This window comes from Neovison vison, chromosome 14, assembly GCF_020171115.1.
Source record: "Neovison vison isolate M4711 chromosome 14, ASM_NN_V1, whole genome shotgun sequence".
NCBI classification, from domain to species: domain Eukaryota; kingdom Metazoa; phylum Chordata; class Mammalia; order Carnivora; family Mustelidae; genus Neogale; species Neogale vison.
In genome coordinates, this window is record NC_058104.1 from 664,275 (window position 1) to 679,451 (window position 15,177).

At 55.7% G+C, this 15,177-nt stretch overlaps 2 protein-coding genes across 5 annotated transcripts in view; one reads left to right on the forward strand and one right to left on the reverse strand.

Moving 5' to 3' along the window:
* The window catches only part of UNKL (unk like zinc finger), a 41,595-nt gene extending 32,427 nt beyond the window's left edge, over positions 1-9,168 (forward strand). For 2 of the 4 annotated variants that reach the window (XM_044233610.1, XM_044233611.1), the window contains exons 15-16: positions 365-455; positions 8,796-9,168. In XM_044233610.1, coding sequence (XP_044089545.1) covers positions 365-455; positions 8,796-9,076 — 372 coding nt within the window. In that variant the 3' untranslated portion in view covers positions 9,077-9,168. Of the gene's footprint in view, positions 1-364; positions 2,423-8,795 lie in introns of those variants that run through there. The other 2 variants (XM_044233613.1, XM_044233612.1) reach the window with 2 other exon arrangements.
* Positions 2,268-15,177, reverse strand: part of GNPTG (N-acetylglucosamine-1-phosphate transferase subunit gamma) — a 28,585-nt gene continuing 15,675 nt past the window's right edge. The window contains exons 4-11 of the mRNA XM_044233614.1: positions 3,761-3,815; positions 3,612-3,695; positions 3,446-3,539; positions 3,259-3,373; positions 3,101-3,183; positions 2,892-3,020; positions 2,727-2,808; positions 2,268-2,630 (exon numbers count right to left, since the gene is read on the reverse strand). Of these exons, the coding sequence (XP_044089549.1) occupies positions 2,533-2,630; positions 2,727-2,808; positions 2,892-3,020; positions 3,101-3,183; positions 3,259-3,373; positions 3,446-3,539; positions 3,612-3,695; positions 3,761-3,815 (740 nt within the window). The 3' untranslated portion in view covers positions 2,268-2,532. The remainder of the gene's footprint in view (positions 2,631-2,726; positions 2,809-2,891; positions 3,021-3,100; positions 3,184-3,258; positions 3,374-3,445; positions 3,540-3,611; positions 3,696-3,760; positions 3,816-15,177) is intronic.

The following is a 15,177-nucleotide window of genomic DNA, read 5'->3' on the forward strand; positions in this document are numbered from 1 at the left end:
CACTGTTCCCCTCCCATGGCCGCACAGCCCCCCAGGCTCTGTCTGCTTTCTCGGCCAGAGGCCCGGGTCCCAAGTCAGGGTGCCCACGAGCCCAGCCCCTCAGGTCTGCTGGCCATAGGGCGCGGTTGGGGCCTCCATGTGGTCCTGGTCCCTCAAGGTGGCCACCTGTGGGGCTGTCCCCTTCCGTGCCCGTGCAGCCGCTCAGCTCCCGGGTCTTGTGAGGGGTTCCCCAGCCCTGACTCTGCAGCCGGGGCCACCTTCTCCGACGTCCCATGGAGGCCCCATCCGTGGTTTTCCTGGGGCCTTGGTTTGGCTGCAGCAGGCTGCCGATCCCCCCGCCGACCGGTCGCATCTCACCCCACAGGTGATCTTCCAGCTGCGAGCCAAGCAGTGCGCCGTGTGCCGGGAGCGCGCCCATGGTGCGGTCCTCCAGCCCTGCCAGCACCGCGTGCTCTGTGAGTCGTGCACTGCGGGCGCGCCCCCCTGCCCCTACTGTGAGGGCCAGCCCCTCCCGTGGTGACTGTTCCTGTGTTCACGGCCTGGGCTGCGGCTGCCGCCTCTCCAGCCTCAGGGGTGTACCCCCCCAGAGCCGGCCCAGCCGGCCCCACGGGCTCAGGAATGACGCAGGTGACCTTGCCAAGCACTTTGTAAACTGGGGGCGTTACACACTCTGAGTTGCTGTAAGCTGCTTTCTAGGTTTGTGGTTTTTTAATACGCGATAATGCGAAGCTTTATATGTGGACTGTGAACTTACACCATTTCCTGTCCGTTCATTAACCCGTGGTATGGTTAAGCTCTTAGATTTCCTATTCTGAAATGAGTACTTATGAAATGAGCGTTTATCTAGTAGTGAGAAATGCCTAATTTTTTTAGTTTTCCAGTTAAGTGCAAACTATCTGTAGCGGTGATGCCGAAAGACAGTCTGCGGAAGGACCCTCACCCTGTGCATGCTTGCTAACTGGTTTTCTAGGCCAGGAGCGTGCAGTGGCACCAGGCGCCGAGCCCCGATCGCGCTCCGGGACCCGCAGCCGCTTGTCTAAGTGCCTGAGCCTCACACGAGGGGCGAACGAGGCCCTTCCCTCGGGCTTGTCACTCCCAGGGGCCTGATGGCAGAGGCTCTCACATTCATCTTGCAAAGCCGTCCCTGAGCCTCTGCAGCCCCGGGAGCCTGCCGGGCCCCCCATTGGGCGGCCTGAGGCCAGAGACTCGCCCCCTGCTCTGGCGTAGCCCAGGGGGTCACCAGGGTCACTCAGGTGACCCCAGGCTTGCAGGGAGAGCCCAGCCACCTGGCCCTGGCAAAAATGCTCCTGAGAGCTGGTGTGGTTTTGGGGACGACCTGAATTTTCTCTGGTCCACGCTGGGTCGTTTTCCTAGAAATCTGGGGAGAAGCAGAGGATGTGTGTAGTTGGCCCAGACTTTGTCGTCCTCGCAACGCCGTAGAGGGCAGCGGGAACAGGTGCGGCCCCTCTGGCCCCGAGGTCTGGGCCCACATGTGGCTTTGCCAAAGACTTTTCATAGCATTTTGTAAGCGGCTCGGTGAAAATTCTTATCAGTAACCAAATATTTACTAGAGTAAGAGGTTGAAAACCTTTCTTAACTTAGGACATACCGATAGCTCTCACTTCCAGGGCGGCTCCACGTGATGTTCCGCAGCTGGCCCGCTACGAAGGTAACTGTTGACTTGGTTTTAGTGAATCTACTTTGTTTTTAATGACAGTGATGATTTATTAGCTCTTAGAAATTACGTATATTTTGTGCTACTGTTATCACCGTTTAAAATTCTTTATTTTTATTAATATTTATGCATCGTTTCCCATTTTAGGCCTTTGGTCATTTTTGGGAAACAGGACAATGTTTATTATCAGTACCTAGTCTAGACCTTTTCAAAGTGTGGACTAAGGGCAGGCAGTTCAGCTTGAAGCCTGTAAAAGTTGCTCTGGTTGGTTCTTGCCCTGCGGTGGGCAAGACAGGAGCCATGGGGACCCAGAGAACCCCCCCCCCCCGAGTAGGCCCCTGGGGGACTGCCTGTTGGGGTCCTTCCCGCCCTGGGTGGGGAGCCTCGGCTAACCTGCAGGTGGATGGCCACGGTGCTGGGTGTAGCTGCTCCCGCCTCTCGGCGCCCGTGGTCGTGGCCACGTCCCGCCTCCGCGGCTGGCGTAACTGGGGCCACAGGAGACCTCACTTGGTGGGTGGCTTCAGGGAAGCCTCTGCTTACATTCTAAGTGTTAGAGGAGAACGTTACCGGAATGGAACTTTAACCCAGAAAGTAGTATTTATAATGTATAATCATTTACTTGTAGTGAATTGTTCCGAGTTAACACTTGTTTAAAGTTTTTTACACTATAGCATTTATGCAGCGGTTTACAGAATCCATGGAATTATTTTTATCAGTACAGGAATTAATTAAAACTTTGAGTCTTTATTCTGTCTGCCTCTCTGAGCCAAGCCTGAGCGCCTCCTGGGCCCCAGAGGAAGCGGCTCCCTCCTGCCCCCCTCCCCGCGGGTGTAGGGATGCCCTCGGCCTGTCTCGGGTCACAAGGTGTTCCCACGCAGTCCTGGGTCGCCTCGTAGCTGCTCTGCTGTCCCGTCTGTGGGTGTCTTGGGGCCCACGTGCTCGGAGCTGGGAGTTCCTGCCAGAACAGCAAGTGGCAGGAGTCAGCACAGGGCCTGGCCCGCAGGCCGCAGGTCCCACATGGGGCCAGGGCCCCGCAAGGGGCATGACTCACCCGCGGGCCTGGCGTAGGGGACGCCGTGCTGCGTCAGCACACTCTGCAGTCTCCGCAGCTCCTTCACCAGCTCTCTGTGTGCCTGTGACAGACGAGCCCCAAGGGCAGGGGTGCAGCGCATTGCTGGGGGCCATCTTGGGGCTGGCCGCCCTGCCCTTTCCCTACCTCACTGCAGCTCTCTAAGGTCTGGAACACTGGGTCCTTGACCGCTCCTTCCTGCGCTGACTCTCCTTCTTCTAGAGGCCGTAGGTAGCCGGCGTCCTCAAAAAGTGCTCGGAGCACCTTGCTGTAGCCCTGGGGATGGGGGGAGGAGGGAAGAGCCAGCTCCAGGCTGCACTGTGCCCAGGGGAGGGGGTGCCCGCCCCACACCTCACCTGTGCTGTGATGAGCTCGTCGGCCAGGTCCTGCTCCGCCTGGTCCCACCGCTGCTGCAGGGCCGGAGGCAGTGCAGGGTACACTAGGGTCCAGCAGAAGCCGGCTGAGCCGCGCTCCTACCCCCCCCCACGCTGCCCGGCCGGCTGGGGGGTCCTACCTAACAACGAATGTGGGTGGCAGACCAGAGGCGTCTCAAATGTCAGCGCATAGACGCAAGTGCTCGGCTCGGACACATGGGCCAGGCGGTGGCTTTTTCCACAGGTCAGCTCCACCTGCGGGGACAGCTGGTGGGCAGGCTGGGGGGGGCAGTGCCCACGCCCTCAGACCCTTCCCCACGGTCCCACCTTGCTCTGCCGGTTCCGGGTGCGGCACGAATCGCCGTCACGCATCCACATGGCCCGGAAGGTGCTGTTGACGATTTCCCACTCATGCCAGATGCTGAGGGCGAACGGAACGCGTGAGGCGGGGTGGGAGTGGGGGGGGGGCGCTGGCCCGGGGCCCCCTGCTCACCCCAGGATCCCGCTGTAGGCGTTCCAGCGGAAGGTCTGCTCGTGCTGCGTCACGTTGTGGAACGGGCAGAACTCGTACTTGTACCTGGGGGCACAGGCGCGTCAGGGGGGGTCCCTGCAGCCGCCCCCGCCGGCACCCAGCTCACTTACGTGGACTCCAGCAGGCTGAAGCACTTGCCGGAAAGCCTGGAGAGATGCGCGGGCCCTGGAAGAGAGCAGACCGGCTGAGTGCGGCATGGGGCGGGCAGGCGGGCGCGTCCGCGGGATGAGTGGCCCTGGGAAAGGGAGCGTGGGTACTGGACAAAGAGCCAGAAGCCAGGAGACCCGGCCTTACGGGAGGCTCTGGAGCACAGAGCCACGGACCCAGCTGTGCACCCAGCGCCCGCCCGGGCGTCCCGATTCACACGGGACACGCCAGGACAGCGTGGCCACATGGCCACACCCAAGGGAAGAGGGACAGAACCCTCCCGGGAGCAGCCAGACGCTGGACTTAGGAGACTTCCAAACGGTCTTAAATAAGCTCCAAGAACGGGAGGACAAAGACCCACACTATAGGAAGGTGCCGGGAGAGGCACGCTGGAGCCAGAGGCCGGTAAGGGGTTTGCAGGATGGGCCGGTGAGAGCACGGAGTGCCAGCAAACGGCCACAGCGAGCCCCGGGCACAGCCGGAGAGAAGCCGTGAAGCCCGCAGCACGGGCGGGCAAGGCTCTGACCCCAACCGCACAGCCCCGTGGAAGGCGGCGGTGGTGCGTCTGGAACAGCCCTCCCCGATGGGGACGGAGTGACGACGGCCCGGGGCGCCCCTCCAGATGGAACGAGGTCTGTGCTCTTCTCCGGGACGCGTGAGTGCACGGCCGACAGGGTCCCGTGATGGTCACTCAAAGACACGTCGGCACTGGCCTCTGCTGGGGGCGCCCCGTGTCCAACGGGGTTGCCTGCAGGGCCAGTGTCCAGGCTGGGGGAGGGCGGAGCCAACCCAAGTACATGTAGGGCATAAAGGAAAACTCAGAACTTAATGGTGTCCGAGGTCCTTAACCCCTGCAGTTTCCAGAGAAGACAGACGAGGGAGAGGCACACGTGGAAGAGGAGTGACATCGAGCCTGTCGCCTGGAAGAAAATGTCAACAGAGCAACGAGGAACAGAGAAGCTGCCGGGCCAGGCCGGGCCATTCCGGGGAGGCCGTGCTCTCCCGAGGGCTGCACTGGCTGTGGGGAAGGCCCCGTGCGGGGTCGCGGGGTCATCGGAGACGCGGATGCTCTAGCCACGGCCCCGGCAGATGGAGCTCAAAGAGCTCTGGAAAGCCGCCTCCACCGCGGCCCACGGGAAGTCACAAGGGAAATCGAAAAGCCCTAACACGAAGCCTGGACCACAGGCCTCCAGCGCTCATGGGTGCGGCTCCAACTCAGGCCACGAGCAGAGCCTGTGTCTTCACGGCATTGGAGACTAGACCCAGGGGCTCAGCAGACGCACACTAGTGACAGGAGAGACAGACGGGGCAGAGGCCGGAGAGAAGCTGGCAAACGCGACACTGTTCTTCACAGAGCCCAGCAGACTGCATGGTTTTCAGCCGGACCGCCAGCCCACTGCCGCGGCTCCTCCAGTCGGGCGGGATGGAGGGGACACGGCCGGGTCTGCAGACATGAGATGCCGGGAGAAGCGCCCGCTGGCAGCCGACCCAGCAGCCGATCTGTGTGACATGCACACGATCCTGGAGACACAGCCACTCTGTCCTCCCCACGCATCCCCAGAGCCTCCGGGGCCAGCGTCCCTGCAGCACCAAAGTCACGGAGATCTACGATGAGCACGAGTGTGGAGAGCCCTCACCGAAAACACCGCCGATGTCCTCCGACAGCAGGCCGGGGGCCACAGTCCATCCCTCCATCCCAGGGGCTCGTCCACTGCAGGGGTGCCTGCACTGAGCCGCCGGGGTAGCACGGGGACGACACAGCAGCCGCAAGCATGGAAGAGCAGGAAGGCGGCACCACGACAGAGGCCACCTAGGCAGACCCCACAGCGCGCGTCCTGCCGGAGACACACGGCACGAGACCCCCGCGCTGCCTCTCGGCTTCGCGCAGTCCTGCCTGCTCCGGCCCCGCGTGCCCGTTCCCACCGGAGCAGTCGGGCACCAGAGAAAGAAAAGGCATCTGAACTGGAAAAGAAGAAATACAGTGACATGGCCACGACGGAGTCCCCAAGCCCGTTCACAATGTCTCAGGACACAACACTGCGGACGCCGGAGTGTTTCCCTCCACTAACCATCCAGGAATCACGACACGCAGTTCCGCGTGGCAGAGCGTGGACCCCGCGGACGCAACCAGAGACGCACGGACAGAAGCCTGTATTTGCGGGAAGGAAACCTCAATCCTAAAATATGACAAATGCCCAAAATAATGTGATTCAACCTGTACCAAATTCGGTAATGTTTCTTTGCAGAAATGGGAAAACCCATCATAAAATGGAATCTAAAGGACCCCAAAGAGCCAGAACTATCTTGGAGTAAAAGAATGAAATGGAAAAACTCAATCCCTGGTTCCCAACTGTGCTGCGGGGCCATGGAGAAACACCGCGGAAGGCTGGGACACAGGCAGGGACAGCCGGGAGCCCGCAGTCCCGGACGTCTGTCCCCACGCCCTGACGTCAGGCCCACCCAGTGGGGAAAGGGCCGTCTTCTCAGTAAGCGGTGCCGGGAGAGGAAAGCGGACACAGGATGACACGGAACCTTCCTTTACACCACGTACCGCGGAACTCTGGATGGGTTTGAGGCTAAGCCTAAAGCTTAGTAGAAAAGCAGAGGAGAAGCCTTATGACACCGGTGTCCCCAGTGACTCCGTGGGCTCTGACCCCAAACGAACTCTGAGGAACGATACTGAAGAGCCGGCCTTGGGATTTTAGGACTCGCGTGCCTTGGGGGCACGTCCACAGTGAGAGAGACGCCCATGGGCAGCAAGGAGACAGGTGCAGTGCACACCACCAAGACCCACAGAGCTGAACCGGTGACCTCGCCGGAAATGCGCCGAGGACTGAGGAGAGGGTTCTCTGAAGCAGCTCCAGACCTCCCCCGGGGAGCCACGGCCCCGCGTCGGGATGGCCATGCTTGCTCGCCCTGCACGGGAGGACCGCGGGCTGGGGTTGGGATCTGGAGGAGCATGCCAGGCCGCTCGCTCCACGGTCCGGAGCTGCAGACGCTGGCCCAAGCACTGCACGCCGCAGCCACCAGCATGTTCTTCATCTGCTTTCCCCCAGGGCTCACAGAGGACCCACCGACGGGCCTCTCGCTGGCGGGCTGGGAGGTCTGTGCACACCTGCCCACGGCGTCCCGTGAGAAGCGCATGAGTGCGGCCGCGTGGCCCTAGTTAACACACGACTGTGAGTCCCACAGCTCGAATCAGCGGAGCCCAGCTGTGTGCGGTGGGGAGCGTGACCTCACGGGAGGTCCCTCTCGCTGAGCTGAGAGCACACGCTTCACGAGTTCATAGTCACGGCTGTGAGAGCCGTGGACATCCTCATCTGCGTAGGAAGAAGCCAAGAGGGGCGCCAGGGTGGCTCGGTCGCTGAAGCAACTGCCTTCGGCTCAGGTCATGATCCCGGGGTCCTGGATCCAGTGCAACGTTGGGCTCCCTCCTCTACGTGAGCTGCTTCCCCTCTGTTGCTCCCCGTTTGTGCCCCCGCTCTCGCCCTCTCTCTCTGACAAATAAAAACAGTCTTTAAAAAACACAACCTCGGGGCACATGGGTGGCTTAGTGGGTTAAGCTGCTGCCTTCGGCTCAGGTCATGATTCCAGGGTCCTGGGATCGAGCCCCACATCATGCTCTCTGCTCAGCGGGGAGCCTGCTTCCCCCCCCCCCCGCCTGCCTCTCTGCCTACTTGTGATCTGTCAAATAAATAAATAAAATCTTTTAAAAAATAAACAACCTCAAATTATTATTAAAAAGGCAGCACAGAAGTCGCCAGGCCGCCCCTCCCGCAGGGCCCTCGGCAGTGCACGTGGTCCCGCCGCGGGGCCTGGGCCTAGACGAGCCCACCCAGGGTCATGGGCCCCAGTGACAGGGATGCTGGGGGGTGACCCAGCAGCTGGGATGTCAGGGCAACAGGACAGCGGGCCCCAGGGAAGAGCCCCCAGCATCTCCCTCTGCAGGCGGCCCCGGGGAAGGACAGCAGCCCCGAGCCTGGTGTAGACAGCGTCCCCGCGGGAAAGTGCGCTGCCGGTGGGGCAGATCAGCCCTTCTGCTCTGTGAGGGCGAGGACACGCGTCCTTGACAGAACTGAGCGGGAAGAACCAGGCAGGGGCGCGTGGCTGCCGTGTCCCGCGCAGGCCGTGTGCACAGACCTGCCGGCCCACTGGCGGCCCCCCGCGCTCCCTCTCTGCGCCCGCGGAGACCGTCTCGGTCCGCTTCTCGTTCCGGCTGTTGCTACACAGCACAAAGAGGGCAAGCGACGTCACAGAAACGCTGCGATCAGACTGTGAAGGAGAAAAGCCTCGCTTTCTGCTGCAGAGCTGTGGGGGGCTAGAGCCGGTGGAGTGGGCAGGAGGCTTCTGAGAAACCTGCCCGGGCTTGAGAGCATGGTGGTGGCGCTCCTTCTCGAACACCTCAGCTCTAAGGGGTCAGAAGGGAAACCGGGGGGCCCCTCGCTGGTTCAGTTGGAGAAGCGCACGACTCTCGGTTTCGGGGTCCCAACGCTGGGTGTGGCAAATACAAAACGAGCAAATACAAAAAAAGCAAATAGAAAACGAGCGGTTTCGTTGCGTCTGGGCGACGGCTGTTGGCTAACTGCGCCGTCTGGCCTGGAGGACACTGAGGTCTCCGACATGTCCCCGTTGCTCCCCGCCGGAAGAGACAGAGACAGACGCCCGCACGGGGGTGTCCCCGCCCCACGCTAGCTGTGGTTCTCCCCCTGCTCCCCGAGGACATCAGAGCCCTGGGCCCAGTGCGGTCGGGGCAAACCGCTGGCCACTCTCAGTCTTGCATTCTGAAGACCAGGACTGAAGCTCATGTTCTGGGAAATGTGGGAAATCCGTAGGAGAACTCCGGGTGCCGCATCACATGGAGTCCTGTGGGACCCGCCGCCCGCCATGACCGGTCCCAAGTGCCCCATGCTCGGGCTGGATGCCTGAGCCCCTGTCGCTGCCTTTGGCTCTTTTGAATCCTTGATTAACTTAATGTTCCCTTTTAAAATTCTGATTTAGTTGCCAGAGGAGATCCCGTGTCACTGAACGGAGGGAAATTTCCTCACAGAATGGTCCTCAACTCTGGTCTGTGCCTCATGTACTCCAGATGGTTTCTCCGAGTTCGGCGAGAGACCAGAGCCCGCGTCACGCAGCCGCTACCATCGCTGTGCTCGGTTCCCCTTGATGTTTTCAAGGACAGGCGGTCCGAGAACCACTGGCCCTCTCCCAGGTCTCCGACCTTTCGAGTTTTGACCTTCATCATTCCCTTAGAGAAAATTCTCACTACGTTATTTTCATAAAACCCAAGATTTTCACGTGAAACGGTTTGTTTTGGAAGAAATCCTAATGGCTTTTTAAAAGTGAAGCTTAGGGGCGCCTGGGTGACTCAGTCATTGGCCATCTGCCTTCGGCTCAGGTCATGATCCCGGGGTCCTGGGATCGAGCCCTGCATCGGGCTCCCTGCTCAGCTGGAAGCTGCTTCTCCCTCTCCCACTCCCCCTGTTTGTGCTCCCTTTCCCGCTGTGTCTCTGTCAAATAAATAATAAATAAAAATTTTTTTTAAAAAGTAGTGAAGCTTAATAAACAGATGAGGTTTACCCGAGGCCGCGTTCCCTGCACCACTCACTGGGTGGCTCGGGGTCAGTTCAGGTCATCCGGGAGCCCTGACAGAGCCCCTGCCTGCCTTCCCTAGAGCCAGCCTCAGACTCCGCGAGCGGGAAGCCCGCGGTTCGCACTGAGGGACGCACACGTCGGCAGGGAGGAGTGGGAGACGGGGGAACGTCTGTCTTCGGTCCACGAAACTAAGCCACCAAATATTCTGTAGGAAACTGCGAGCCACACAACCACCCAGTGCCACTGTCACACACGTGCGCGTAGTCACACATCTGAACCCTTCAGTCTGCAACTGATTATTCCAGACGCGAGCTGTCTCTCAGCAAAGACTAACTCTGGTGAGAAAACCTCACTGAGAGCCTCCGAGAGAAGGAGAGCAGCCGCGGCCGCCCCACTGAGAACAGACGAGGGGTAGCGCCGGGGCCTCCCCCCCCCCTCCGCCCTGCAAGGCTCCGGGCCGTGTCCTCCCAACACCTGCAGAGAGCGCGCCTGTGCAGTCACGTCGGCGCTTGGTCTGAGAATAAGTATTCTGGAAACCGGGACAGACAGTCCTGAAGAAACTGTCTCTAGACCTTCTGAATCAGCCAGGACGCACCTAGCCCAGACGGGCACCCCACGGAGCCCTGCGCCCCCAGCAGCAGAGCGCCACCCAAGAACCCGGCAGTGTTCTCGGTCCTTCTTTTTACATCTTTGTAAACAGCCACACTAAAAACCTCATAAATCAGGCCAGCGAAGATTAGCTTTGCTTTCTGAAGGAACATTCCTGTGAGGTGGAAGCAGCCAGAGACGTAACTTCTGTGCACCATACACGTCTCAGGCTCTGGAGAGAAACAGCTTGACCTCCGATACATCGCGAACCAATGAGGCCCATTTAAAAATCACAGAATAATTTAAAATTCAACCCTTACAGCTGTTTTGAAAGCCTTTATATTTTTGTTGGGTAATTTTTAAAAATATTTTATTTATTTGCAAGAAAACGCAAATGTGGGGTGAGCAGACGGAGAGGAAGAAGCAGACTCCCCGCTGAGCAGGGAGTGCTTAGCTGGTCATTTTCCCCAAGCCCTGAATGTAATCTACTAAACCATGTTTATGCTGTCCACTCTGTTTTTTCAGTTGGGGAAAAAAGATGTTAAAAATATTTATGAAAGGGGAGCCTGGGTGGCTCAGTGGGTTAAAGCCTCTGCCTTCGGCTCAGGTCATGATCCCAGAGTCCTGGGATCGAGCCCCACATCGGGCTCTCTGCTCAGCAGGGAACCTGCTTTCCTTCCTCTCTCTCTGCCTGCCTCTCTGCCTACTTGTGATCTCTGTCTGTCAAATAAATTAATAAATAAATAAATAAACAAAAAGAACATATTATGAGCAACCATACGCCAGCAAACCTGACAATCTAGAAGAAATAGATGCATTCCTAGAGACCTATAAACTACCACAACTGAACCAGGAAGAAATAGAAAACCTGAACAGACCCATAACCAGTAAGGACATTGAAGCAGTCATCAAAAACCTCCCAACAAACAAGAGCCCAGGGCCAGACGGCTTCCCAGGGGAATTCTACCAAACATTTTAAGGATAATGAGTATCTGTTCTGAAACTGTTCCAAAAAACAGAAATGGAAGGAAAACTTCAAAACTCATTTTACGAGTCCAGAATTACCCTGATCCCCAAACCAGACAAAGAACCCATCAAAAAGAGAATTAAAGACCAATATCCTTGACGAACACAGATGCGAAAATTCTCACCAAAATACTAGCCAATAGGATCCAACAGGGCATTAAAAGGATAATTCACCACGACCAAATGGGATTTATTCCAGGGCTGCAAGGTTGGTTCAACATCCGCAAATCGATCAATGTGATACAATACATTTATAAAAGAAAGAACAAGAACCACATGATACTCTCAATAGGTGCTGAAAAAACATGTGACCAAGTACAGTATCCCTTCCTGATCAAAACTCTTCACAGTGTAGAGATGGAGGGTACATACCTCAAGATCATCAAGGCCATCTATGAAAAACCCACAGCAATATCATTCTCAATGGGGAAAAACTGACAGCTTTTTCCTCTAAGGTCAAGAACATGGCAGGGATGTCCACTATCACCACTGCTGTTCAACATAGTAGTAGAAGTCCCAGCCTCAGCAATCAGACAACAAAAAGAAATGAAAGGCATCCAAATCAGCAAAGCAAGAGTCAAACTCTCACTCTTTGCAGATGATATGATACTCCATGTGGAAAACCCAAAAGACTGCACTCCAAATCTGCTAGAACTTGTACAGGAATTCAGTAAAGTGTCAGGATATAAAATCAATGCACAGAAGTCAGTTGCACTTCTATATACCAACAGCAAGACAGAAGAAAGAGAAATTAAGGAGTCGATCCCATTTACAGTTGCACCCAAAACCATAAGATTCCTAGGAATAAGCCTAACCAAAGAGAAAAAGAGCAAGGAGCTCCTGAGTGGCTCAGTGGGTTAAGCCTCTGCCTTCAGCTCAGGTCATGATCTCAGGGTCCTGGGATCAAGGCCGGCATCAGGCTCTCTGCTCAACAGGGACCCTGCTTCCCCTGCTCTCTCTGCCTGCCTCTCTCCCTACTTGTGATCTCTGTCTGTCAAATAAATAAAAATAAAATCTTCTTAAAAATAGAAGGCAAAGAATCTCTACTCAGAAAACTATCAAGTACTCATGAAAGAAATTGAGGAAGACACACAAAGAAATGGAAAAACGTTCCATGCTCATGGATTGGAAGGACAAATATTGTGAAGATGTCTATGCTACCTAAACCAATCTACACATTTAACGCAATCCCTATCAAAACACCATCAATGTTTTTCAAAGATACGGAACAAATAATTCTAAAACATATATGGAACCAGAAAAGACCCCAAATATTGAATGTTGCAAAAGAAAGCCAAAGTTAGCAGCATTACACTTCCAGCCCTCAAGCTCTATTACAAAGCTGTCATCATCAAGAAAGTATGGTATTGGCACAAAAACAGACACACAGATCAATGGAACAGGATAGAGAGCCCTAAAATGGACCTTCAACTCTATGGTCAACTAATCTTCAACAAAGCAGGAAAGGATGTCCAGTGGAAAAAAGTCTCTTCAAGGGGCGCCTGGGTGGCTCAGTGGGTTGAGCCGCTGCCTTCGGCTCAGGTCATGATCTCAGGGTCCTGGGATCGAGTCCCGCATCGGGCTCTCTGCTCAGCGGGGAGCCTGCTTCCTCCTCTCTCTCTGCCTGCCTCTCTGCCTACTTGTAATCTCTCTCTGTCAAATAAATAAATAAAATCTTTAAAAAAAAAAAAAGTCTCTTCAACAAATAGTGTTGGGAAAACGGGACAGCCACATGCAGAAGAACAAAACTGGACCATGTCCTTACACCACACACAAAAAATAGACTCAAAATGGATGAAGGACCTCAGCTGCAGCAACATCTTCCCAGAAACATTGCCAAAGGCAAGGGAAGCAAGGGCAAAAATGAACTACTGGGACTTCATCAGGATTAAAAGCTTTTGCACAGCAAAGGAGACAGTCAACAAAACCAAAAGACAATTGACAGAATGGGAGAAAATATCTGCAAATGACATATCAGATAAGAGGCTACTATCCAAAATCTATAAAGAACTTATCAAACTCAACACCCAAAGAACAAATAATCCAATCAAGAAATGGCCAAAAACATGAACAGACATTTCTGCAAAGAAGACATCCAGATGGCCCACAGACACATGAGAAAGTGCTCCACATCACTCGGCATCAGGGAAATACAAATCAAACCCACAATGAGATACCACCACACACCAGTCAGAATGGCTAAAATTAACAAGTCAGGAAACAACAGGTGCTGGAGAGGATGCGGAGAAAGGGGAACCCTCCTACCCTGTTGGGGGAACGCAAGCTGGTGCGGCCACTCTAGAAAACAGCACAGAGCTTCCTCAAAAAGTTGAAAACAGAGCTGCCCTACGACCCAGCAATCGCACTACTGGATATTTACCCTAAAGATACAAACATAGTGACCCGAAGGGGCATGTGCACCAGAACGTTTATAGCAGAAATGTCCACAATAGCCAAACTATGTGATGTGGGAAACAGAAGCAGAAGAAAAATTACTGAATTTCCTACCCACTGACAGGCCCTAGAAGTAGGCAGCATGACATTCCTCTAGGGACTCAACTGCCTCCCCCTTAAGGCTCTGCTAAAGGCAAAGGGCAATCCTAGCCTGACCAACCCCTACCCCCAACCAGGATCCTGAAGTCTGCTTTAACAATTCCTTTGGAAACTATCTCTAAACCCTCCAAGATCCGCGTTGGCAGCCACCACCCCCCAAGTATATGGCCCACTGACACACATCTGAAGGGTCTCCGGACACAGGTTTTATTACCAGGGATGAAAAACCTTTTTCCCAACAACAGCCAGCCCCTCGAGGTCCTGGAAACCTTGCTTCCAAAACTCCTCAGAGTCTTACGCCATCCCTGACCCGCTCCCAACTTGCAAGCATGTAAGGATGTTGGAGGCCACGGCACGGCTGGAGTCGAGGACCAAACCAGGCCCTGACTTGTGTCTCCTTCAAAGTCCGGACACCTTGACGAGGTTAAGGACGGGAAAGTTGAGTGCACTGAGAAAGGGTCTGTGCTACGTGTGGTGCGCTCGCCTACGTGACTTCCCACACACACTATCCCGGCAGTAGGGAACAATGTGGCCAGAGTCCTGAGTTCTTAGTTAATCCGTGCTGTTCTGTACCTCCCGTGATCCACTCCCTGGTTGATTGTCCTGCTAAACTACCTGGGCTCACGAGGTTGGCTTGTAGTTAATGTAAACTTGTTATAGGGACTTGCGGTCATCTGACTAGGCACTGATGTAATGCTCCTCCTATTCTGGTTTGCCTTATAAATGCTTGTAAGACGTGGAATAAATCCGGCACTGTTGGACATCCTCTTCAGTGTCCCTCCTGCCCCCATCTCTTTGTCTCTTAACTTTTTTTCATCATCCTCTTAGCCCCCTCGGTTACCCTGGTCGATTCGTCACACTGGCGGCGACATAAGGGCACAGCCCCGGGGCAGCAGGGGTCCCGACCTGCCCACGGGTCCTGTCCCCGTGTTTTAATAAGTCACCATTCTGCACCAAAGACGTCTCAAGAATTCTTTCCTGGGGGGGCGCCTGGGTGGCTCAGTGGGTTAAAGCCTCTGCCTTAGGCTCAGGTCATGATCCCAGGGTCATGGTATCAGCCCCGCATCGGGCTCTCTGCTCGGCAGGGAGCCTGCTTCCTCCTCTCTCTGCCTGCTTCTCTGCCTGCTTGTGATCTCTGTCTGTCAAATAAATAAAATCTAAAAAAAAAAAATTATTTCCTGGTCATCGGCTCCGAACCTCATCTATCTCCTAAGACTTAATCATTTGGTGCCGGAATGTGGGGCTGTGAGTCTTTACATCGGATTCTGAGTTTCCGGGCAAAATCGGCAAGTGCATTGTCTCCTCTTCCTTTAGTCTCATTTCAGAGGCTCTTCAAGGAGGGCGGTCTTACTGGAACACTTGCATGTCGACTGCTCAGGCTGGAGTTCTTTAGCCCGTGGCTGCTCCAGGGGGAGGAGAATGCCTACCTTTTGGCTGGAAGTCAGTACCCCAGCCGGAATGGTAACGAGACCCAGAACTGGATGCCCTCTCTCCGTTCCTGTCTGTCTTGGGCACGGGACAGCCACCTAAGTCACCAGGACACCTGCCAATCTTAGGAGTCTGTGTGAGGTTTCCTCTTGACTGATCTAATGTGATCCCCTCCACATCCCTGGTCTAGTGC